The sequence below is a fragment of the Orbicella franksi genome, chromosome 9 (assembly GCF_964199315.1).
Source record: "Orbicella franksi chromosome 9, jaOrbFran1.1, whole genome shotgun sequence".
In the NCBI taxonomy this organism is placed as follows: Eukaryota; Metazoa; Cnidaria; class Anthozoa; order Scleractinia; family Merulinidae; genus Orbicella; species Orbicella franksi.
In genome coordinates, this window is record NC_138153.1 from 29,324,555 (window position 1) to 29,347,239 (window position 22,685).

The 22,685-nt window shown below is 36.4% G+C and overlaps 2 protein-coding genes across 3 annotated transcripts; one reads left to right on the forward strand and one right to left on the reverse strand.

The window, feature by feature from the left end:
- The first annotated feature begins 92 nt into the window (after window positions 1–92).
- LOC145496698 (4-hydroxybenzoate polyprenyltransferase, mitochondrial-like) lies at window positions 93–5,505 on the forward strand. The gene is made up of 6 exons (XM_081476430.1): window positions 93–684; window positions 2,121–2,242; window positions 2,456–2,541; window positions 3,136–3,269; window positions 3,955–4,143; window positions 4,495–5,505. Exons 1-6 carry the CDS (start codon window positions 94–96, stop codon window positions 4,657–4,659), a joined length of 1,287 nt encoding a protein of 428 aa, XP_081332556.1. The 5' UTR covers window position 93; the 3' UTR covers window positions 4,660–5,505.
- Window positions 5,506–5,820: 315 nt separating this feature from the next.
- LOC145497860 (ubinuclein-2-like) lies at window positions 5,821–22,238 on the reverse strand. Of its 2 annotated transcripts, none has more exons than XM_081477721.1 (24): window positions 21,950–22,238; window positions 21,713–21,802; window positions 21,521–21,559; window positions 19,198–19,260; window positions 18,435–18,535; window positions 18,224–18,275; window positions 17,871–17,974; window positions 17,005–17,541; window positions 16,667–16,709; window positions 16,077–16,163; window positions 15,943–15,982; window positions 14,812–14,896; window positions 14,195–14,234; window positions 13,898–13,978; window positions 13,551–13,624; window positions 13,146–13,233; window positions 12,612–12,667; window positions 12,399–12,449; window positions 12,269–12,288; window positions 11,677–11,723; window positions 10,611–11,497; window positions 10,032–10,333; window positions 9,125–9,217; window positions 5,821–8,311 (listed from the first exon to the last, which is right to left on the reverse strand). In XM_081477721.1, the coding sequence occupies exons 1-24, from the start codon at window positions 22,103–22,105 to the stop codon at window positions 8,250–8,252; spliced, it is 3,198 nt and encodes a 1,065-aa protein (XP_081333847.1). In that variant the 5' UTR covers window positions 22,106–22,238; the 3' UTR covers window positions 5,821–8,249. The 2 variants fall into 2 exon arrangements, with proteins under 2 accessions (XP_081333847.1, XP_081333846.1); XM_081477720.1 differs by having other exon boundaries at window positions 5,823–8,311; window positions 21,713–21,811.
- Window positions 22,239–22,685: the final 447 nt, after the last annotated feature.

Sequence of the window (22,685 nt, forward strand, 5' to 3'; positions counted from 1 at the left end):
TACCTTAGAAAATAAGCTGATTGGCTCATTGGAATTTATCTAACCAATAAGAAATCAAGTGTGTAACTAGGCCTCATAACGCTAAACACTAACATGGCGGCCCTGGTGGACTTCGCAGTTTTCCGAATTTGCTCATCTGTTGTGCCCAATATGTTGCCTGGATGTACTTCTAAGACATCGTATTTAGTTGCTAGAGTGTTTCCTGTGCGCCATCTCTGCGGATCAACCATCCAAAGTAGAACTTCTTGGCAAGAACGACAGGATTCTCACAAACATATGAAAATTGATCCGCTTCAGAGAACTCGAGCGACATTTGTTCAAAATAGGGGCGTCCCTGGTGTGGAGAATAGACCAGCAGCCACAAAATTATCTTGTGGTGTTGATTCTAGGTATTTTAAAGTAAAAACAAACAGATGTTATCACTCTCGTAGATATGTAAACACGGCACGCATTGTGGAGGCCTGTCCGCCCGCCATTCAGCCTTATCTTCGGTTGATTCGCTTTGACAAACCAGTAGGAACATGGCTACTGTATTCACCATGCACATGGAGCATAGCACTTGCAGCATCTCCTGGCTCTTTTCCAGACCTCAAAATGTTGGCTCTTTTTGGCATAGGAGCACTGGTAATGAGAGGGGCTGGGTGCACTATTAACGACATGTGGGATGTAGATTTTGATAAGAAGGTAAGGAGGTTAAGTACAGTTGAACCTCTCCCTCCTGGGGGGGGGGGGGGAGCTTCCATATAAAAAAGGACGGGGTTGCTTGTTGCAGCTTTTAGGGGTTAAAATAGACATTTTTGTTCCTCTTAGGCTGTTCAGCCTCAAAAGGCCCACAGCAGGAGCTTGTGTGGTATTTTTTAAAGCATTGAGTTGAAAAAATATGACAGGAGATTATATGTTATGTAAGAGTTGGTACCTCTAAGGGAGGGGGGGAAATTTCGGGCTACAACGACAAAACAGGATCTTGGTACCTCTTAGGGGTTCTTTTTCAAAATTTCGAACAAGCACCCCTGTTCTTTTTATATGGGAAACCTCCCCCCCCCCCCCTCTCGCTGACCTCTCCAAAACAGTTACCTTGGGGACAGAGGAAAGTGGCTGTTGTTGAGTGTTGTTACGGGCAGTAGGGGTATTATATGACACCTGTCTTTTGGGAGGGAGTAAAAAGGTGCTTATTGTAACATAAATAGGTAATGTAATCAAAATATTTACATATTAAAAAAAAAAAAAGAAAAAAAAAACAGAAACCAAACAGAGACAAACGTGCGGTATGGATCAAGTTTTGTGACCTTTCCAAACGAAATATGAGGTTTTGTATACTCTGTTTGTTAGTCATTGACTAACTGGCTATTAAAAATAGACAAGCAACCAGGGTTAAACATATTAAAACAATTAAAACGTTCTCTGGCTTAAATATTTAAGTTTATTTCAACTTAAATTTAAGCTTATTTTAACTGAAATTTTTCAGCCAGAGAACGTTTTAATTGTTTTGGCTATTGTTCTGGCTATTGTTGAAACTAGGTTATTTTGGCTGTTAGGACACACTTTAGTGGCCATTGTTGTTTTGGAGTGATGGTCATTGTAGAGAGGTGAAAATAAAAGTAGTCTGAAAGCAGGCTGACTTGTTTGGGTAGGGCATTGTGGGGAAGGGCCGTAATTGAGAGCTGGTGAAGCTGGCGAGAGGAATGGTCCTCACCCCATTCGTCTTGCTGGCTCTCGGCAGCTCTGCCAACCTTGCCTGCGATACCCTACCCAAACAAGTGCGCCTGCTCGCAGGCTACAATACAAGTAAATGTATGGACAGTCCACTGGGACAGAAAAAATGGCCATTGCAGAGAGTTGGCCATTAGTGGAGGTTTGACTGTGAACTAAATTTAAAGTTACAGCAGTGTGAGATACCCAAAACTGGGTTTGGACCATATTTGCTGTGAAAAATGGAATAAAAAAAAACTGGAAGTTTAAATTATTTCTGGCTCCAGCCTGTGACAGAGACATTTTTAGAGTTGAGCTAAAGGCACATTATTCTTCAGATACTGATGTTGCATCTGATTGAGACAATCCTATAGTCTGAATGAGAATACAGTACCACAAGCTGACTTTGGTTGATTTTATTGCCCATATAGGTGGCACGCACTATTTCCAGACCACTAGCCAATAGTACTCTTACGCATTTCCAGGCCTTAGTATTTCTTGGAGCACAGTTGAGCATTGGGCTCTCAATATTACTCTCGCTAAACAACTACAGGTAACCGTACTTGGTTTTACAACTTGCTGCACACAGTATGTACTGTGTGGTCCATATCAGTTAAAATTAAATTATTTCCAAAATGCTATTATTCTCTAAGTCTGAAAAAATTCATGGAAGTAACTAGAGTGAGGTCTGGCATAATGCAAAGCATCCCTTGTGTCTTCCCATAGTAAATATCTACTTTGATCTTCTTTCTTTTAACACTGACAGTATAATTCTTGGAGCGGCATCCCTTGGACTTGTAGTGACATATCCTCTGATGAAAAGAATCACTTACTGGCCTCAAGCCTTCCTTGGTGAGCAGTTTTCTGCTCGTATTCACCGTTTGAGGAGCTGTATCACAATTTTTATGCCATTTTTCTGTTGAAGAAAATTGCTTCCTAATAGGCCATTTCCAAGTTGCTTTTACCTCTGTTTCAAAATGAGTGTTGGTGCACAACCTTTCATATTGAAATGAGATTTTCTTGCGCATTCATTGTATGACAAATCAAACTCATTAATATATGAAAGGTTGTGAACCAGGACTCGTACTGAAACAGAGGGAAAAAGCCACTTGGAAAGACTTATTGAAGCTAGAGATATAGATTTGTGAAGATAATAGATGACAGTTTTGTAAATAAGAAGAAAACACTAAAAATATCACTCACGGATAGTTGTTATTAATGAGGAAGAATAAGATGGATTGCAAATGACAAAATAAAAAAAAATTGAAATGTAGTTGAAATTATACAAGGATTATTTTGGATGGATACATTATTACAACAACAACAGAACTTTCATTTGACTATTTTTACTTCAGGTGGCTCATCAAACATCTGGTGCTGTAAGAGGTTTAAAGTCTCTGCAACAATATTATTATTTATAGTATTTGCATACTGTGTTTTATGTAGGTATGACATTTAACTGGGGTGCCCTACTTGGCTATGCTGCAGTGCAAGGGAGTTGTGATTGGTCAGTTTGTCTGCCGCTGTATTTTGCGGGAATCAACTGGACACTTATCTATGACACTATCTATGCCCATCAGGTACCTAATAATGGAATTAACTCTCTGAAAACTTATGTTTAGGTATATTATCTGTGCAAAGTTCATCATGTGCATGATAACTTCCCCTTAATGTTGGTGTCAACAGACAGGTTCTCATTTTCTTGACCAATAGTGCTAGTTGAAGAAATCTCATACACACTGCAAGGCAAATCTAGGCAACAATATTGTGAGTTAAAATACCCAAATTGGCAATTACATGTAGCCAACTAGAAGCTGTGTCTACTGTCCTGATATTCTGCAATATCAAGTCACTGACCTGATATGGCTACAATATCATGCTCACTTGACCAAATTTGGGTATGGTAATTGTGCCTTTCTGGTATACTTTGACAGCATATCAGACTCGTTTGTTTTCGCCATGGGTATTTTGGCTTGACTACATCTCTGCAAAATCTGAACCATGGGTCAAACAAACTTCCCTGGTATGCCACAAAGTGTACAAGAAGGTAGGATTAAGTATCAAAAGTTTATAAGATTATCGCTATTCAGGATTACTTAAGATTTAATAATAGACAAACTACACAGAAATCCATATGAATGTAATTTTTTTTGCTTTTAAATTAGTTTGACATCAACATAAACATCAGAGATCAAGGGGAAATTGAATTCAATAATGTTTATGCATCTGTTGGTAGAATGCATCAATTGTAATTTCTTCTTGTAGGATAAGGCAGACGATGTCTTAATCGGTGTCAAGTCCACAGCACTGCTTTTTGGGGAGCAAACAAAATTGTGGCTGGCAGGATTCGGTGCTCTAATGTTGAGCAGCCTGGTTCTTGTTGGAATAAACAGTGATCAGACATGGCCTTACTATGTTGGACTGGGTTGTGTTGCTTCTCATCTCGCATGGCAGGTACATAATTTACACTAAAATAATGATTGCAATCATTACAACCAAATGCCTTCAGAATTTAAAATGTGATCCAAGACTTGCAGTCTTTTGTACTGATTACACTTCAATCCACTTGGTAGCAATGATAAATTGGCAGCCCCAATAATTTTCCAGTATACCATTTATACTCCTGGGTTGACAAAGGCACTGTGAGCGTGCCAAAGGACACTCAACACATTTAACCTGACAGAGGACTTCTGAATCCTGACACACTGTTAGTATATAGGCCATTGTGCCAACAACAAAAAAACCAGCTGATTTTCAGGTGATGTTTGGCAGGTTTCATGAATGTGCTTTTCTTTTCTTTTTTAGATTAAAAATGTCAATCTCTCCAAGTCATCTGACTGCTTGTCAAAATTCAAGTCCAGCAAATGGCTTGGATTGATTCTTTTTGCTAGTATTGTTGGTGGAACACTTGCGAAGAAATCCACAGACAGGAAAGAAACAGAAGAAACACAAAGCAAGACGAAGTTATAAATAAATTAAAAATAGGATTGAATTATATCTTTTGCAAGTAATGTACTGTTGGTATTGTACTGTTAGTATTATGTAGCAGCTGATGTATTTGATTGTAATGTCAAAATAACATTGTAAGTTATGTAATGTCTAGCAATGTAATGCGAGTATTGTAGGTAGCCAACTGTTAGTGTTACAAAACTATTGCAAGTAATGTACCGTCAGTATTGTATAGTAAGCAATGTATTGGATTGTAATGTTATAAAAAATGTACCGTAAAAAAAAGGTTTGTAATTTTAACAAATTGTAAAGTATGTCATAATTCAGCTGCTTCAGGGGCTGCAATCTGCTATCTACTTCGGGGGCTGCAATTACCTATCTACTGGGAGCTTCAAAGAAAGTTTGTCATTGTATGGTTAGAAAGGGCAGATGAGGCTTACTAAAAGCTCTAGTAAGAGCAATTTGAGACAGTGAAAGACATACCTTGGAACTTTTGAATTTTGCATTCAAAAAGACAATCTTCTGTTGCAGTAAAGTATAAACTTCGCATTTCATTAGTCTCTATTAATCTTTACTGATATTTTGATGGTTTGTATCTATTTATTTTGCTTTGTTTTGTATATTTACTCTTGTACCAAGTTTATGATATTTATGTGTACCAATGTATTTGTTGTGCCTCTTTCCTGACTCTCACATTTTTAATTATTATAATTATGGTCACCCAACTAGTTTAGCTTTTTAGTTATTTTGGGTGGCCCACTACTGTATGTACTGTACTGTACTGTTTATTTATTTATTTATAACTATAATCTTGTAAATTCTTTTAGTTGTTTACAGTTACTGTAGTAGAAATAAACTGTTGTAGCTTGTAAACAGACATGTATGTGATTACAACCTGAATAATAATAATAATAATAATAATAATAATAATAATAATAATAATAATAATAATAATAATAATATTTAAACAGGGAGCCCACTTGATTGAGAAATGCAGAGGTAAAACATTTGGATTGCAATCTGAATCTGGTTTGGTTCCAGTTATAGAACAAGAGCCAAGTTGCCTTAATGGAAGAAATAATTATATCAAACACAACAGACCATGTTTTACCACATTTCCAAAAACCAAGACATTTGAAAAAAGACACACAACAGGGTATTTTAGATGAACTTCAAGGTGTTTGGAAATGTCATGAAACACTGTCATTTCAGTTCCCCAGTTCAGAAACAACACGAATTGAGACAGAAGCAGATTATGTGCAAATGTTTATTCATTTTTCCAGAATGCAGCTCATAATAATATCATTCAAAAGCTGGACAAACAAACACCATCAGTATGGCTACTGAGTTCATCCACTTGTTTAGAATTGTCAATAAATTTGTGGAAAAATAAGTTATTTATAATCTTGATAAGGACATCACTACAAAGATAGCACTTTGAAAAAGTCACTATTCAGAAGACAAACAGCATCACACATAATCCCGCAACATTACATTATTGGCACTTTCCATTTTTTTCCTGCACCATAAGAGGCCCATTCTTGAAGGAGAAAAAATTATTTATTTTTCTCCATTCAGGGGACTGTGTGAAATGTCATTCACAGGGGATTGCAGAGTGGAAAATGGAATGTCCCACATTAAGTGGAAGTTCAAGGAGTTCTCAAAATATCGGTAACAGTTTTCTGTACAGGTTGTCAAAATTTTATAACATCTTTTCAGACTGTAGTAGGTTTGAAGAAAAAATAGATTTGTTTCATAGCACATTTAGAAAATGAAATTGTGAAAATTTCAAGTGTTACAGTAGATAGGTACAGAGTATTTCCAAGCATATGAACATAATAATTATATCTTAACTAGTTTCTGAGGTATATTCATTACCTAACGATGATTTGATTACATTTACACTAGAGGAAAGAACAGTGTCAAGACCCTTTAGGGGGAAGTCAGAAATTTCATTTACATTTGGTCTGATCTCAAGATGTTAAAATTGTTTATCAAAAGGATAGTTTGACTCACATCAAACACAATAAATTATGCACATAAAGGAATGTACCAAGCATTGGAGTATGAATGAAAGTTGTGTGAACAAATACTGACAGCAGGTTTGAAAAGCGATGGACCAAAGAATAAAGACTTTCTATACCTTGAGCGAGTAACTTGTTGCCACCCTCACATCGCAAAAAAGGAAACAATAGCATGTCATTGAAAATACCTATAGCCAAGTTTCAAATTCTAGTCCTGTGTGTGTTACATTTATTACACTTAGAATTTGCAAAGGTTTTCAATCTGCTATTTAGCTGTAGCTAGCCTTAAATTCCCTTTCAGTTTGGCTTACATGTATCATCTGATCCCATCCACAATATCATGATGTCTAAATGTAGACTGATTAAACCTTCACCAGTGTATTATTTAAGTCAAACATCTACTGATTACATATCCATTAGGTGGACACTTCATCATTTTTAACCTATCATAACCAAACCAATGGCAACTCTACCTGAATTACTTTGAATCCATTTTTTTAATGATCATTTGTCATCGTTGGGTGCTTACAATTTCACCAAAAATTTCCAAACTATTTCAGGAGAAAATCAAATGGTACAGAGACATTTTCATGCAGAACATTTTGAGGTCCCTCCAGAGGTTACTGCTCTCTTCCCATTTGAAATGGAAGGCAGACCATCCTGTATCATTTCTAGTCTCCCATTAACGGAAAACAATAACCAGAAACCAAAACATAAAATGTAAGTTAGTTAATTTGCACATTGTGCAAAAACTACTTATCACTGTTCAAAATTCAAGCTAACTGGTCCTTTCTGGCAATCATAAGCACCATGCATGTCTGTTGTGTTATACTGTTTAGTTGGAAAACCTGGGATGCTTTCCATTCATCCAAAAATGCAAGTTTGAATTTCCAGAAATTTCCAGTGACAAATGGAACAGCATTTCCCAGAATTTCAAGAAAAGAGGACAACAAAAGCTGGTGTAATGAAATTTTCAGAAGATAATTTCTTGCTGGGAATTTCTGTTCCATGTGATTTTTCTGCGGGATTTTTGGTTGAATGGTTCGCTTTTTAAAAATTCAACAATTTCCAGATTTTCTGGAAACTTTCCCAAAAGAATATCTGTACCATTTGTTCCAGTTTCAAAATTTTCGGCATTTTTGGTTGAATGGAAAGCGTCCCTGACCTGCATTACCTTTGCACAGATGTTGTCGACAGAAATTAGACCATGATTACTTTGGAGGTTAAAACCTGCTCAACATGATCCTAACTTGCCAATCAATAAAACATTTGTAGTAAATAGTGCAGTTTTCAATTGAGTGTTGTAAAACCAAAACCAAACCAATTACTTACCAATTGGACTACTCAGCCAATCTCAAACCGTAGTAAAACCAAATCCAAAACCAAAACCAAAGTAACTGTCTAATTACTTTCGACACTCAAATGAAAACCGTCCTATAACTATCATTATTTCATACCTATTAATTGTTTTTTCTGGCTAATATCCCTTGTATTTATGACAAATATTAAATTGCATTCAAGTATAAAATAGAAATGGCAAAAATTTAAGCTGTACAGAGAATGAATACATCTGTCTTAATTACAAAATTAGCTGAAGCGAGGTAAAAATGGTGATGGATGAGTTCCGCTTGAAGTAGTTTGGTTTGGATCTACAAATAACAAAACAAAAATACATCAATTACATATTAACAACAGCCTCCATTTGGTACAAAGATATGTTTGGATATTTGTTCGAGGACGTTATCTGTTCCAAGAGAACAGTTTTCTAAGAGAGAAGCACAAGGACAATGGTAAGCTTCAAGGAACAGACAATGGTCAAGGACAAATATATGAGAATATTTTTTTAAGTCAAATGGAGGCTCTCATTTTTGTTATCCTTCAAATGTTTTTTGCAAGGTACGTAATTGCGTAATATCACTCGGATATCCCCCAGTTTTTGCTGGTCAGGGGCATATTTAGTAATGTAATGCGTTTAGACCAGTCATGCGCAAGCGAAAATATTTGATGCATTATAACTATCAATAACTACTTTTGACCATTAAATTAATGCTTCGACTTGAAAGATGGGCTATTTTATGGGAATTATGTTTTCTTGAGATTTAAAATTACTCTCCACATTTGTGTTACTATGAGACAAAAAAAATTATAACCATATTTTGCAATTCTTTGTGGAGATCAGGTTTGCATATTTATATTTAATTTGACACAATTTTGATATTCAAAGAATTTAACTTTAGTAACTAAAAAGTAGTAGTAGTAACTAAAATCATTGTTTAAATTTTTTTAATTGAACTGAATTTGCAAATCAAAATATCTCAATTTTGCCTTTAATCTTGAAAAAAATATATACTTAAACAAAAACAGTTACATTTTAAAATGATTAACTTAGGGATAAATTGTTCCATTTGTTTCCCCTTGGAAGGAATGAATGTAAAGACATGGAAGAAGTCAAGCCTAAATACCTTGAAATACAGGCTGATTGGACAGCAATGCACCATGGGGCAGCTGTAATGAGGGCAAGCTCTGGTTGGCTGTTGGGTTCATCCCCAAGAGAACTGTTGAAATTTAAATGAACATGTCTCAAAATAGTGCTACAAGTTTACAAAATGAATTTAAGTTCTCTGTTGGAGGTTACTGGTAAATCGTTTTTGAAGAAGGTTAAAAAATTAGGCAATATTATGTGTCATCTGTTTATCAGTGAGATATGTAGTGTAGATGACTATTGTAATTTGATTACTTGTGGCCTGCATAAGATTATAATAGTAATAATAACTACATATTTAACCAGAGTAAATTTGTCAGCATAAGCTGACAGGGCAACTGTAGAGGGGCAGCTGCTTGTCTCTTGCGGTACTGCCTAACTATTGGTGAGTCCAGTATGTGGAATCATTCCATGACAGTTTTGAAACATGATCTATGAAATCCAGTGGTCATTGCCAAATGGCAGTTCTTTATGATTAGTCAAATAAAATCAATAAATATTATTGCATGATGTCAATCTTCAATACATGATTAACAAATTGATGTGATCTTCACCAACTGCCAGTTAATTTTATTAAAAGCAGGGTTAATAAAATTGTTTATCAAAAAAGTGTCCTTCTTTAGATTGCTTTAAGACATTTATTGGTAATAGTTTAATACACTTTTCATTAATACTTATTTATAAACATTTTAAAGTATAAAAGAGAGGTGGACAATTAAGCAAAATGTACTGTGAAAGAACACTTTTCTATCACATTTCCTAGTAGGCTACTAAGCTAGAAATAAATATATAGTAAAAATGTGCAAAAGGTAAATGAGAATTAGCAATGGAAAATCCACTGTCTTGTAGAAGGCGGAAAACTGGGGAACCCAGAGAAAAAACAGTACCTGGATTAAAGTGATTTTGTGGGAGTACAATGCCAGACGGTTGTTCTTGCTGTTGTCGAGACAGGTGAAGCATAGCAGATTGTAGATTGGATGGGACGATCCCTATATGTGTCAAGGGTGTGGTGGCCTTGCTGTGCAGATTGGCAGCAGCACCAAACAAGGTGAGGTTAGGAGGTTGAGGTTGTGGCTGATGCAGTGCTTGTGACGTCATGGGAGAGCTTAGTGACATAGCAATGGATTGAGGTGATAATCCCGGGACAAATCCTGAATGGGTTGCTTGGCAGCTTTTGAGATCCACTGGTCTAAAAACATAAAACAAACCAAAATTATATCAATCATAAATTTTGAACAATGATTTCTCTTCATGTTATCAACAGCATGTTTTTGACTCAGCTAGTTTCAAGACAGACTGTGGAAAATGACGATGCAGTTTAAGATCACCCTGGTGAGGAATACAGTTGGCCCTGCATTGTTACGGCTGTGGTCAAGGCCATAACTATACGACTGCAGTGACAACTGTGACTTGAAATAGTTATTTGCACTGCAGAGCAAAACAGACAGACACATGTATTCCCTCACCTTCTTGGTGAAGTGATGGTGTCCAAAATTGTTTGAGATGGAGTAGTAAGAGAGACAGCTGCCTGTTGTTGCTGCATTAGTGAAGATGCTGCTAGATCAATGAACTTGTTCGGTAACCCTTTTGCCGCAAGACTCCCAACAGATGCCGCCATCAATCCTGAATGACTGGTGCTCTGAACAACTACAGGAGAGGAACGAATTATTTTTGGTGGAGATGACATGGTGATTTGAGTTCGTGCAGGTGAAATGGTGGACGATTGGATTGGAAGTGAAATTGTTGTTGTAGTAATCACAGAACTTGGTAGATGAGTTAACAGTTGATCTCTTGGCTTTTCCTTGGGTGACGCAGGCATCTTGTTGAGAAAAGAAGCTAATGGCTGCTTTGGAGGAGTAGCCTGTTGAGAATGGAGCAATTTTGATGCTTCTGTTTGCCCCTGGGGCATCATCATGTCTGCAAAGTCTAATATTGTAACAGCAGGCTTTGACTGGAGACTGTCTGACAATGGAGGTGATTTCACTGTAACAGATTTTTGAGCAGTATCTTTCTGAGCAAGGTTTAATTCAGCGATTACTGATACAGTTTGAGGTTTCTGTTCAGGACCTGATCTGCTCACTGCAGTGGTTTCCATTTTGGTCACACTGGCTGTAGTGGTAACAGGTTTGTGTACCGGTATGACAGTGGCCAGAGCTGCTATAGTCGGCTTGATATCTGCAAGTCTGTCTGACTGTGCAAGGTTCTTCAAAACCGATAAAGCTGTGGCTGTTGTTGCTAATGAAGCAGAAATTGCTGGTACTGCTGCTGGTGCTGTGGTTGAAGAGGTAATTCCAGTGCCTACCACTGATGGAGTGGCACTTGCCACGTCTTTTACATCAGCATTGCCAACATTCTAAAGGGGTATAAGAATAAAAACATAAACCTTCTCGCATTTCTTCAATTGCATGCATTTTTTCGTGTTTGCCGTGCACAAATGAACTCTTGGCAAACAAATTTACTTGTGATAAAACATCAACATGATGAAACAGATGACCATGTATTCTCAAACAACATGTGACTGGTTTAACTTACACTGTCCTGGTTTTCTGGGGATTCCCCTTGCTTCTTAGGGCCAGGTGCTGAAAAAGCAAAGATAATCAAGGAAAGAAAGTTATAAAACAGTTTCGGAACTAAAAGAGAAAAAGATAGCCACTAGCAGAGTCATATACAAATTGCATGCAGTTAAACTAAAGTATTACCTCATTGAAAGAAATTATGGGTTTGATGGTACAGGCTAGGATAAAATTCACCTCCTGCTGGGATTGACAAGTAACTCATGCCTCAAGTATATCTGATAGGTTTAATTTCCCTGCAGATAGGTCCCAATAGGCAGGGAAAGAACATGTATAAAATTCAGGCTTGATTCTCACCCTCTTCACTGTGACACCACACACAACAGCTGTTACCCAACAACACCCAAGTGAACTAATTGAAAGCAAAAAGTGAGAAGGGAACCCAAAAAGATGAAAACAAAAACACAACTGTTTTGAGTGCACAATACTAGCTGGGAAGTCATGGGTTTGAATACCGTCTGGAACTAATTTTTCACCTAAATATGTACATGTACGAACAACTGATGATTGTCAATGACCACTGACCATCTCGACTGGTTGTTGACACTTACCTTTTTTATAGACTCTTGCTCTGAAAGACAACAACAACAACATTGAACATGTTAGGTTCAGAAATGAAACATTCAAGATCTGAGGATTTCGCTACACGGCAGTTCCTAAAACAAAACAAGAAACACTTACGGAACACTTGTGTATTTTCCATGAGCCTGCTTGCTTTCTTTGAAAAGAATTCTGAAGTTGGAGAGACATCAACATTAATTTTTTAATATCATTTTCATACATCATTAATGCAATGCTATGTTTAATACCAAGTGAAAGGTAAATACTATCCATAGGTCCCCCAGGGTCTTAAGAGATTTTGCAGTTAAGTATTGCTGTGCCAAAGAAACTCACCGGCTTGTCATCCAGCCCTTTGGCCACAATGGTCGTACATCATTTTCAAAGAAGACCTGAACAGAGAAACAAAAGTTTACAGACAATACTGTAAAGTTACTAAGAAAAGAATCCAAAAAATGGAACGACATTTCTGTGTCACGTTGGCACCATTATCAAGTGAGGAATACAACCGAAAAGACAATTTATACTAAAAGTAAAGATGTGACATAGAATAAATCAATTAAGAACAAAATTATCTTTTCTGTGGCATTCTTCACTTAATAATGGTACCAAGATGACACCAAAGTGTCATTCCGTTTTTCCACTTTTTTTCGGTATTTCTAAATTTAATCTTAATAAAAGAATCAAGGCAAAAAAGACAACAAAAATTCTTATGACAAACCCTCAGTTATTTTATAGTGGTACAAGGAAATTGTCAGAAGCAAAGAAGGCTTCAAACTGAACAGAAACCATTAAATTATGGTGTGTTATGACCATCTCATCAGCCTATAAACAGAAGACATGTGTGATCACAAAATGCACACATTTTACCTTCAAATGCTCCTCAGCAGACTGGGCTCTAGTCTTTGACATTTCAAAGATTTTGATCTTCATCTCGACAACATCACACAACAGCTGCCTGGTAATTATTTAAATATGCACCAATCAAACTTGCATTAAAAATAATATTATGTGTCATCAATTCACCACTCACTTAAAATGTAAACATAAGCAAACTAAATGCAATAAATGGACCAATTTTGATGTATTAAAATTCTAACTTGGCTCTGAGGCTTAGCAGAATAAAACAAAAGAAATCACATCGAGGATGAGCGATGAATAATTAATTTCTTATGTTTTATTCCCCTGAGCCCTGGGGCCAAGTTAGAATTTTAGTAGGTCGAAATGGGCCTTTTAGAACATTGTGTATTAAAAATTACATGTAGCAGTATTTACCTTAACTCATCAGTCCAAATGAATTTTCGCTTAGGGACATTTTTCTTTGTCTTATCTTCTGGCTGAGCAGGTGCCTAAAGTCAATACAAACTAATTATTATTTATGATTCCCTTGAGTTAATAAGTCTTAATTTACTCTGATTCAAATAAATGTGAATTTGATGATATTCATCATTCTAGAACGGTTTTCAACCGAGTGTCGTAAAACCAAGACCAAACCAGTTACTTATCAATTAGACTACTCAGCCAATCTCAAAACGTAGTAAAACCACAACCAAAACCAAAGTAATTGCCTGATTATGTTCGACACTCATTGGAAAACCACTCTATTCAGTAACCATTCTTACATTTGGATCTGTAGGAGTTGTGATCTCATCACTTTTCTCACTTTCCTCAACCAGTTCCATTGCTGACTTGAAAAGTTCCTTCTGTAATGAAAAACATTACAATAGTAGCATATCCACACACAAATAAATCACAAAAATTATGCACATTTGTTCTGAGTTCTGCTAATTTGTGCAGTGACTTTACTTCACAGAATGCTATCATTCAAGGAAATATTGTCAGCCAGTAGTATTTTATTTTCACATCAGAGTACTAAAAGTCAAAGGAGTATTCATAAAATAAAACACCAAGTTAAATACCTTATGATCATCTGCATTTTCTCCATCTTGTTTGGCACTGCTATAATAAAATAAGCCACATAAAATTTCAAAGCACTTCCAGAGTACAAGTGAAAAGTTTGTTGGCATATTTACTAGAAATGACAAAGGCAAGTAATATTATAATAGTTAAATAGAGTCATCTATTAATCATCTAAAATGTCTTTTGCAGTCAAATTTTTCATCATTCTTTCTTATGATATAAAAGAGATGGTAATTTAAACAAAAATCAAATGTATTCTTACACACGTTTGGATTTTTGAAGGAAGTTTGCTAAACAAAACCTGAATCTGGAGAGAAAATAATTTTGGCACAAGAAAGGACTCAGCGCACGCTATTGCCTGCAAACTACAAATGAGCTTCATTTACATTTTTTCTTTCTTTCTTAATTTTAAATGTAAATGCATTTGTATTACAATTTGCTGGCTGAAAAACCCTATTCTTAACAAATTGGTGCAGCTAAATCTAAGATTTGTAAGCTTGCAACTGCCAGGTCAAAGTCATTTTAAAAGTACGCAACACAAATTGTCAGAACTAACGTTTTAAAAATGGGGAGTACAAGGAGAAATAACATTTTCAGCGTACAGTTATAAAGTTACCTTTGTCTTTGACTTTCCTCTTCCACATGTCTCTTAACCTCTTCTTCAAATCTCTTAACTTGCTCTGGTATGACTCTATCCACAGCTATGAAAAACAGGCCAATGATTTGTTAATTGATTTAACTTACACAAAAACAATGATGCATTTGTCTGTGCTTCTAAAAGGAAAGAGACAGAGTTTGGGAGAACAAGAATTGCTTTGGAAACTGAAATTGTTTTGAGCTTTGAAAGTTGCCATGTGTTCCCCATAAGCTTTGTGGAAACAGAGACACAATGTTACTTATTTCCCTTAGAAAAAAGTTAACAACGTTAAACTGTACATTTTAACGGTTTTTCTCTACTGTTACTGACAAAGACTATTAGCTAACTATTTCTGTTAGGATGTTCCAAAGCTACACTACAGTCATTTTACTGAACAATACGTTCTCACTGCTTCAATTCTTTCAGTGAGTAGAAGTTTGAGATCATACAAGAAATGCTAAGGAAAAACAAGATCTAGGTGACTGTTTTTACAGCTGTTACAAGACTTCCCAATTTACCCAATTCAGTGTTCCTGTAGCTCAACAGAAACAGGACTGTATCTCCTGCCATAAACAGCCACACAAAGAACTTGGCCAAAATCCAGCCATCTTGACCTCACAATTGCTCAATAAGCCACATATAGTGGAACCTCAATATGACAAAGGGCCAGGCAGCTGACAAAATATGTTTGCTATAACAAGGTTTTGTTATATCGGGATTCTTCTACATATATTTTACCATTATTGGGCCAAAGAATATCCTGCTCATTATAGTTAGGATTTTGTCAAAAGAGCTTCATTAATTAATCAAGGTTCCACTGTATCATAACTCTATAAAACTAGCAACTGAAACATATCTTAAATGTTAAAGAAATAACTATAGAAACACAGCATCCTCCATTTCATTGTTTCCATGGAGTTTCAGAAACACTCAGGAAAAAAAGCTGTTAAAACATAGAATTTTGTTTCCACAGCTTTTCCCACCTGCCAACCATACCACTCATGTTAGGCTTACTCTATGGCAACAGAACAACCTTTCACTTTTTTAATGAAAAATAAATGGCTCCCATCACAGCTACACAAAGATTAGTAATTGAATTACAAGACTAACCTGCTTTGAGTTTAGCCATTGGCTCTCTCAGTCGAGCAGCCTAAACAATAACAAAAGAGTTTGAAACAAAGTCGTATATTAATATTAATAACTGTAATAGGAACAAAACTAGTAAACTAAAACACTATTTTCACCTGTTCATTTATAAGAAGATTCTTTGCTCTTTTCTTCAATGTCTCCTTGGTGCATGGCAAATAGTAAGCCAAAAATTCATAAATACCCTAGAAATGCAGGCAGAACTAGGGTTAAATTAATATGAATAAAATCTCCTGTGACTTCATATACAAATTTAGGCAATAAAGCATAAGAAAGCAAACTCATATCTGTATGTAAAACTGGACAATATCCATTATAATCCATCAAATATTTTTGCTCAGACTCAATCGGTCTAAACATGTCACATGACTGAATATACCCTAATTAGCTAAAACTGGGGAATATCTGAGCAATATTCCCCAATGTTTGTGTTGTGAAAAATATTTCAAGGGTAATAAACACAATAGCCTCCATTTGACTTAAAAACATACTGGGATATTTGATCTTAAACACTGTCTGGTCCTCCAAGCTAACAGTTTTCCACTGTTTGCTTCTTGGAACAGGAAACGTCTGTGGACAAATTTCTGACCATCTTTGGGTGTCAAAGGGAGACTATTGTTGATTTAACATACAAAAATCGGCATTTAAAAAAATAATAATACATTTACTTATATTTACTATGCCTTACCGATTGCACTTTGCCACTAAGTGTTCTTGACTTGGTTTGAAGCCTACAACAGGACATTAAATTTTCAATTATACTTACAATATCAAACTATACATCTATTCTATCATTACAACAGGATGTTAAGTTCATTGTTTTGATACTTGGTTATCAGACTAGACTAGTATGTACCTAGGTCTTTGAGTGTTCTGGCATGGTTGTTCATGTTTGTCTTGTGGTTGTCAATGCTCAAAAGTCCACCTGCTAAAGGTACCATGGGTTTCTCTGCAGGTAGCATGCAAAGTTCAAAACCATGAAGCTTTAGTATTGAAAAGCAACTCTTGGAAACAAAATATACTCACTCCAGCAACATATGGTTGACATCAGAGTTAAAGAACTTGCATTTCCCCTCAGTTCCACTGGCACTTCCAGCCTGCTTCAACCTCAGGATACAGCTTTCCAGGTCCGCAGGTAAACATTGTGGAAGAGTTGGTTCTACCACCTCTAAATTCCCATCTCCCGATTGTATTCCATTTTGAAGCGAAGTATTGGAAGGAGCACTAATAACTTTATCAGGTTGCGTGCTAGACGTACTTTCTGTGGCTGCAACACTATTGTTACCATTCACATGTACCATGACTGAATTCCCTGGCTCAGTTTTTACAACTCCATGATTGCTAAGCTGTGAATTCAGTGATTTTGCAGGAGAAGACTGGCTGGTTGAAGTGCTGTTTGGTCCTTGTGAAACCACACTAGGACTTAGAGCAGGATTTGAAGAGATTGTTCCAGAAATTGAAGTGTTCTTTGCAGTGGAAGAGGGAGACGATAAAAGGTTTGTAATGTTTGCATTTCCCATGCTAAGCTTCTTCTTATGTTTCTTTTCTTTGTCTTTTTCACCACTTAAAAAAAAAATAAAATAATATTTCAACAAAAATGTTACAAAGTAATACACTGACATCCATGAACTATCTTGCAGCATGACATGGCAAAATGTAGATAAGCTTGTAGAAAAACAGCTTACTGTGCAGTCATGCCTTTTACATTTAGTGCTGCATTAATTAATCCCCAAATTCCTGAGATTAATCAAGATCAACCGTAAAATCACTAAATAGTCCAACAGTCAGGTGACAAGAATTAAAAAAAAAATCTTCAAGATGTTGAGTTAATGGATGGTTAGTTTTCAGTGCCAACATTAGAAACAAAGCAGGAATTGATCTTTCGAGCTTACCTGGAGCTCTTTCGTGGCTTTTTCTCTTTGTCTGTGGACTTTTTTCTTTCTTTCTTTTCACTGGGGTCCTTGACCTTCTTGACTTTAGGCACCTTTGGAATTTTCTAGAAATCATTACAGCAAAATATAAATTCCAAGATTTTCATTGCAAACTAAAGGAGCTGTCATCAGTAGTTGAAACATGATTTACATCCATTCCAGCCTTGATTTTCTGGAAATTCTCATAATCTGGATTTTTTTCCTTATAACTTGAATTACACAAGTTCTTGTATGTTACATTGCAAGTACATTAGAATATTTGATGAACTGTTCAATTGCAGGCATGTATGACTAATGTTGATAAATATTCACACCTTGGGAGTCTTAGTTTTGACTTTCTTTGGTTTCTTGAAGTCTTCATCCTCACTAAAATGTAAATGAATGTAGTTACATATAGACAAAAATCAAGAGCAGACAATTCTTTTAGCACAGAACAGCATATCATAGTAGGGTTCACTTGCATAATCATTACCAAGAAACATTAAAAATAGTCTCAAAAAAAAAACTATTAACATAAACGTTTACCTTTCACCAGCTGGGGATAGTGGCCTAAAGTTTAGGATACCCTGATTAATGTAAAAACCACCATGTTCTGTTGTCCAGTCAGCTGAGATAAACTCATCATGCTAAGGAAATCAAATCAAAAATTAGAATCCAAAGTGCCTCTTACAATACAATCAGGAGAACACTTACATGTACTGCAATACCTATTAAATATATTAAATGTATTCAAGCAAAAGTACTTATTTATTATTCTTCAATTATATCATTTTACCATATCAGGTCAAAAGACTAAGAAAAACATTAGCCTGTGGAGTCCAACTGTAGAGTAACATATTTTGTTTTCGCCTGCTGTGCGCACTTAATATGACTGGTACAATTTTTAGATGAATTGTGATGAATTTAAAACTAGATGCCAGAAGACTAGAAAATGACATATTGGTGGAGTTATAAAACCTTTATTTGATGGTTTAACATTTAATGTGCAGACATTTTGCTCATTGCTTGTATTTTAGCAACTCGCAAAATATCTGTGTAAATTATATATGTTATTTCTGTAGATATGGTGTATTTATAATACTTCTAAGCAGTCTAATTTTTGCTGGATATAAGGTAAAGCTTTCAGAGATACTGTATATTTGTGAAGCGATAAGCAACACAACAAAATTAGTGTGCTCTCCTCACATTCTTCAAGAATGAGATGGATACCATTTTTTGATTGGTAACATTTGCCTAAACCTTGTCAAATCCTTAGTAATATTATAACAAAATGTAAAGTGGAACTCACAGCCTCACTGTCGTCAACAAACGGGTCAGTCTCATCATAGCCATAGGTAACATCAATTAAATCCTGGGACAAAGGGAAAAAACAACAAACATGTCACTAAACAGAAGCGGTTTCATTGGACAGCAACTGATCTTCAAGACCTTGCATCTGTTTGGCTCAAACAACTAACTTGATTTTCAAGTTGTAATGTGAGGTTTGACTGTTTTTAGAAAAACAAGTGCAGGACAGGCAGCTTAATGGAGCAAAGTGTGAAGCACAATTCACAAAAGCATTAAGTATGATGACAGGCACAAGATGGTCTTTTTTTCTTTTTACACATACCGGTAGTTGTAAGCTGGGTTTTGAAATGGAGGTATATTCTGTTTAGATTTGAAATCCAATTCATAAAGGGCACATTCTTGTGGTATAGAGAAATTTAGCTTGTTTTGTTGTAATTTAGAGTGCTATGCACATCCCTATAGATGAGCACTACACTGTGAGATGGGGACGTGGAAAAATAGAGAGTCTATTTAACAAATTGAAATCAGTTTTTCCTGTGTCTGTCCTGTTATTAATCTAGAATTTTGTCATAAACATTGTCAAAGTAGCCGTAGACAATGTTATGACAAAATTCATTGTCGATAACAGGACAGACACATAAACAACTGACGACAATAATAAACTGTCATATTGTTTGCTCTCACTCGTTGCGTGAACTTTGCATAAGTTATAAATTCATGAGTCTGTCCGCTTATTGACAATGAAAATTAGAAAATGAGCGCACAAGAATTTCTGAAGTTATTGTAAAATATACTATAACATAAAACAATTTGTGATGTAAGGAGAAGGGGGAAGTTTATACAGGTCCACATGGGGTAACAAAGGAAGAGCACTTTTCTGTTACAAGATGGGTGGTGATATATGGAGATGTATTTTTTTTTGGATGGTGATGTAAGCAGAAGGATTTATTACTGGGATCTAATGTTGGAGAAAGATACTCCTAAAACACATGCTTGTAAGGCCTGTTCCTTCTACTTAAGAAATGTTTATCCTTAGTATGCAGTCTACAGTTTTTACAATGCCTACATACTGGATTTTCCACTTCTCATACCTCCCTGCAAATTTTTTCCTATTTCTGCTAGTTTCAGCTACCAAAGAGATCCCACTTCCCACACTCTCTTTCCCTCCCTCCATAGAGTTTCTGCCCCCTTCACTCCCTGGTTGCTGCCCCTCCTGTCATCCTCCCCTCCATGTGTACAGTCTTCATTATCAAATATTGACTGAAGATATGACACATGGTCTGTGCTTTGCTCAGAATTGCAAAATTGCAGTCTTATTACCCGAAATAATAATTCTGTGATACTGAAATATTTTGAACAAAATGTTGTGATGTTCTAACCTTAGATTATGAATAACCTCACTTAAAACAAAACTTTTTACTGTATTGGGGCTCGAGTATAAAACTAGATAGAAAGCACCAGTTTGAGTGATATTGTTATTGCTTCAAAACAGACTTAGCTGAACCAATGAAGGGTTCATAGGATTTTGTAGAATCACCGCAGCAAAATCCCCTACACAGAGAGAATGGTTCGTCTTCTGGAACGAAATCTTACCCTGGCTTTCAACCGGAAACAAAATTGGCCTGACTCTTCCGTATTAACTATTCAAAGAAAATCGATTGCGAGCTAAAAATATTACGATAAGAAACTAAAATTCTAAAAATATTCAGTTAGAAACATTTCATCACAAACACTGTTCAAAGGAATCAAGTTGAACATTGACGTACAACACAAAGAGAGAGAAATTTAACCGGTAAAGTGAAACCGACAACGTTGTAAATAACGCAAAAAAGCCATCATCGTCATGTATAAATATCACACATTAAAGGTGTATTGTAAATGCTTTACAAGAGAATTTAATACACAAAACCACGTTTCTCAACATATCAATGCTTGCCAAACAATGGGATAAAGTCAAAAACGTTTTACACTCCTCAGAAAAAGGCAGTTACGAACTTACAACAACAGGGTCATGTCATAAACATAATGAATTAGTCAAGTAACATAAGCGCTACTCAAAACAAGTGATTCAAATTATTTTAACGCCGATGGAATCAATACGCCCCCATAAAAGCAACGGTTTTCGTAGTATTTCCAGGCTAGAGGCAATTAATCTACTCCTAATCCATGCTGTGGCATAAGTTAATTTAAGCTTACACAAGAACGACAAAAACACTTGATCAAAGAAAACCAACTCGGTTAATACGCAAACTTGTATGAGCTTAAGCTTAACAACGTTGACGAAAAATAAATGACTGAGCACTTTACTATAATTTTTACTGTACCTCCACTCGATCCCGTCTTCGCTTCTTAGATTTGGGTGCCTGTAAAAGAGTAAACGTGTTCGATCTCCATTTCAAAATAAGTTTACTATATACGCATCGCGCATTTCATGGCTTCGACGGCACTGCGGTTTCTAAGGAATCCGGAGTGTTGGACAAAAAAACGCACTGAGCTGACAGAGGTGCACAACTTACATATTTCTCCTCAAACTTCTTGGCCAAAGCTCTTAGATTTTCTTCCTCTCCATCTTCTTTCCACGGGGTTTTCTCCGGAGTATCACTGGACTTCGCGAGCAAGAAAAAAAAATTAGGGAATCAAAAATCACGGGCATGTTTTAACAACGACAAAAATCAGCAATAAATTGATGTGCTTTATTGATAAAATTGCCTCCGCTCTGAAGAAGAGCCCTGGAGAGCTTAAACTTCACCCACCGTAGAAGTTTTTACAAGGTCCAGAAACGAAAACTCCGGACACTTCTTGTCATCGCTTTCCGTAAGAGGGAGCTTGAAGCGCAAAGTTCGGACCGTTTCTGAATTTTTCCAGTGTGCATCCACTGTCTCCGAAGGAAAAGGGCTAGCTTTTTCCATATCCCATCAAGAAGAAGCCAAACACACGGGCCGCGGCCGTGGAGCCTTAGTTAAACCCCATCGACACGAACCTTATCCATCTTGAACTTGCCCGCTTCTCGCTCCAAAATTCAACACTTTGTTCAACTGCGCATGCTCAATGGCCAACTGCGCAGCCGCAGTGCGATTTTTATAGCGAGGAGGCTTCAAAGTTTGTGTCTTGGTGGAAATTACAGAGAATCTACAACAAATCGAGCAATCTTCCGAATTTCGAATTTTGCCTCGGAATGGGCTGAAAACGTGGAGAACGGCCCCAAATCGGCCTAAATTCGGAGAAAACGCGAAAAAGATTGTTTAGCCAAATTTTAAAAATATGGTTTTCTGCTCCCTTAAACTGTCTAAAATCTCAAAATGTGGTCCTTTTTATGTCCAAAATGGCGAAAAACGCGAAAGCGTGTGCGAATCGGCCCGCTACGCCCCACCCGGCGCAAAAGAACGCACATGTTTCCACAGAATCGCTAGCTTAACTACATTATGCAAAGCCCCCATTGTTTGCCCCTGATCAATTTTTCAGCGCTACATGTACCTGATACGCGCTTAT

What these genes read in the sequence shown, in the direction of transcription:
- LOC145497860 (XM_081477720.1), bottom strand. Translation starts at nt 22,105, where the DNA reads ATGGAAAAAGCTAGCCCTTTTCCTTCGGAGACAGTGGATGCACACTGG. An exon ending in GAAGACGGGATCGAGTGGAG is followed by an intron (nt 19,261 to 21,520) that starts GTACAGTAAAAA and finishes CCTTTGTCCCAG; the next exon opens with GATTTAATTGATGTTACCTA. An exon ending in TCAAAACTAAGACTCCCAAG is followed by an intron (nt 17,975 to 18,223) that starts GTGTGAATATTT and finishes AATGATTTCTAG; the next exon opens with AAAATTCCAAAGGTGCCTAA.
- LOC145496698 (XM_081476430.1), top strand. Translation starts at nt 94, where the DNA reads ATGGCGGCCCTGGTGGACTTCGCAGTTTTCCGAATTTGCTCATCTGTT. An exon ending in ATGTAGATTTTGATAAGAAG is followed by an intron (nt 685 to 2,120) that starts GTAAGGAGGTTA and finishes TTGCCCATATAG; the next exon opens with GTGGCACGCACTATTTCCAG. An exon ending in CTTCTCATCTCGCATGGCAG is followed by an intron (nt 4,144 to 4,494) that starts GTACATAATTTA and finishes TTTCTTTTTTAG; the next exon opens with ATTAAAAATGTCAATCTCTC.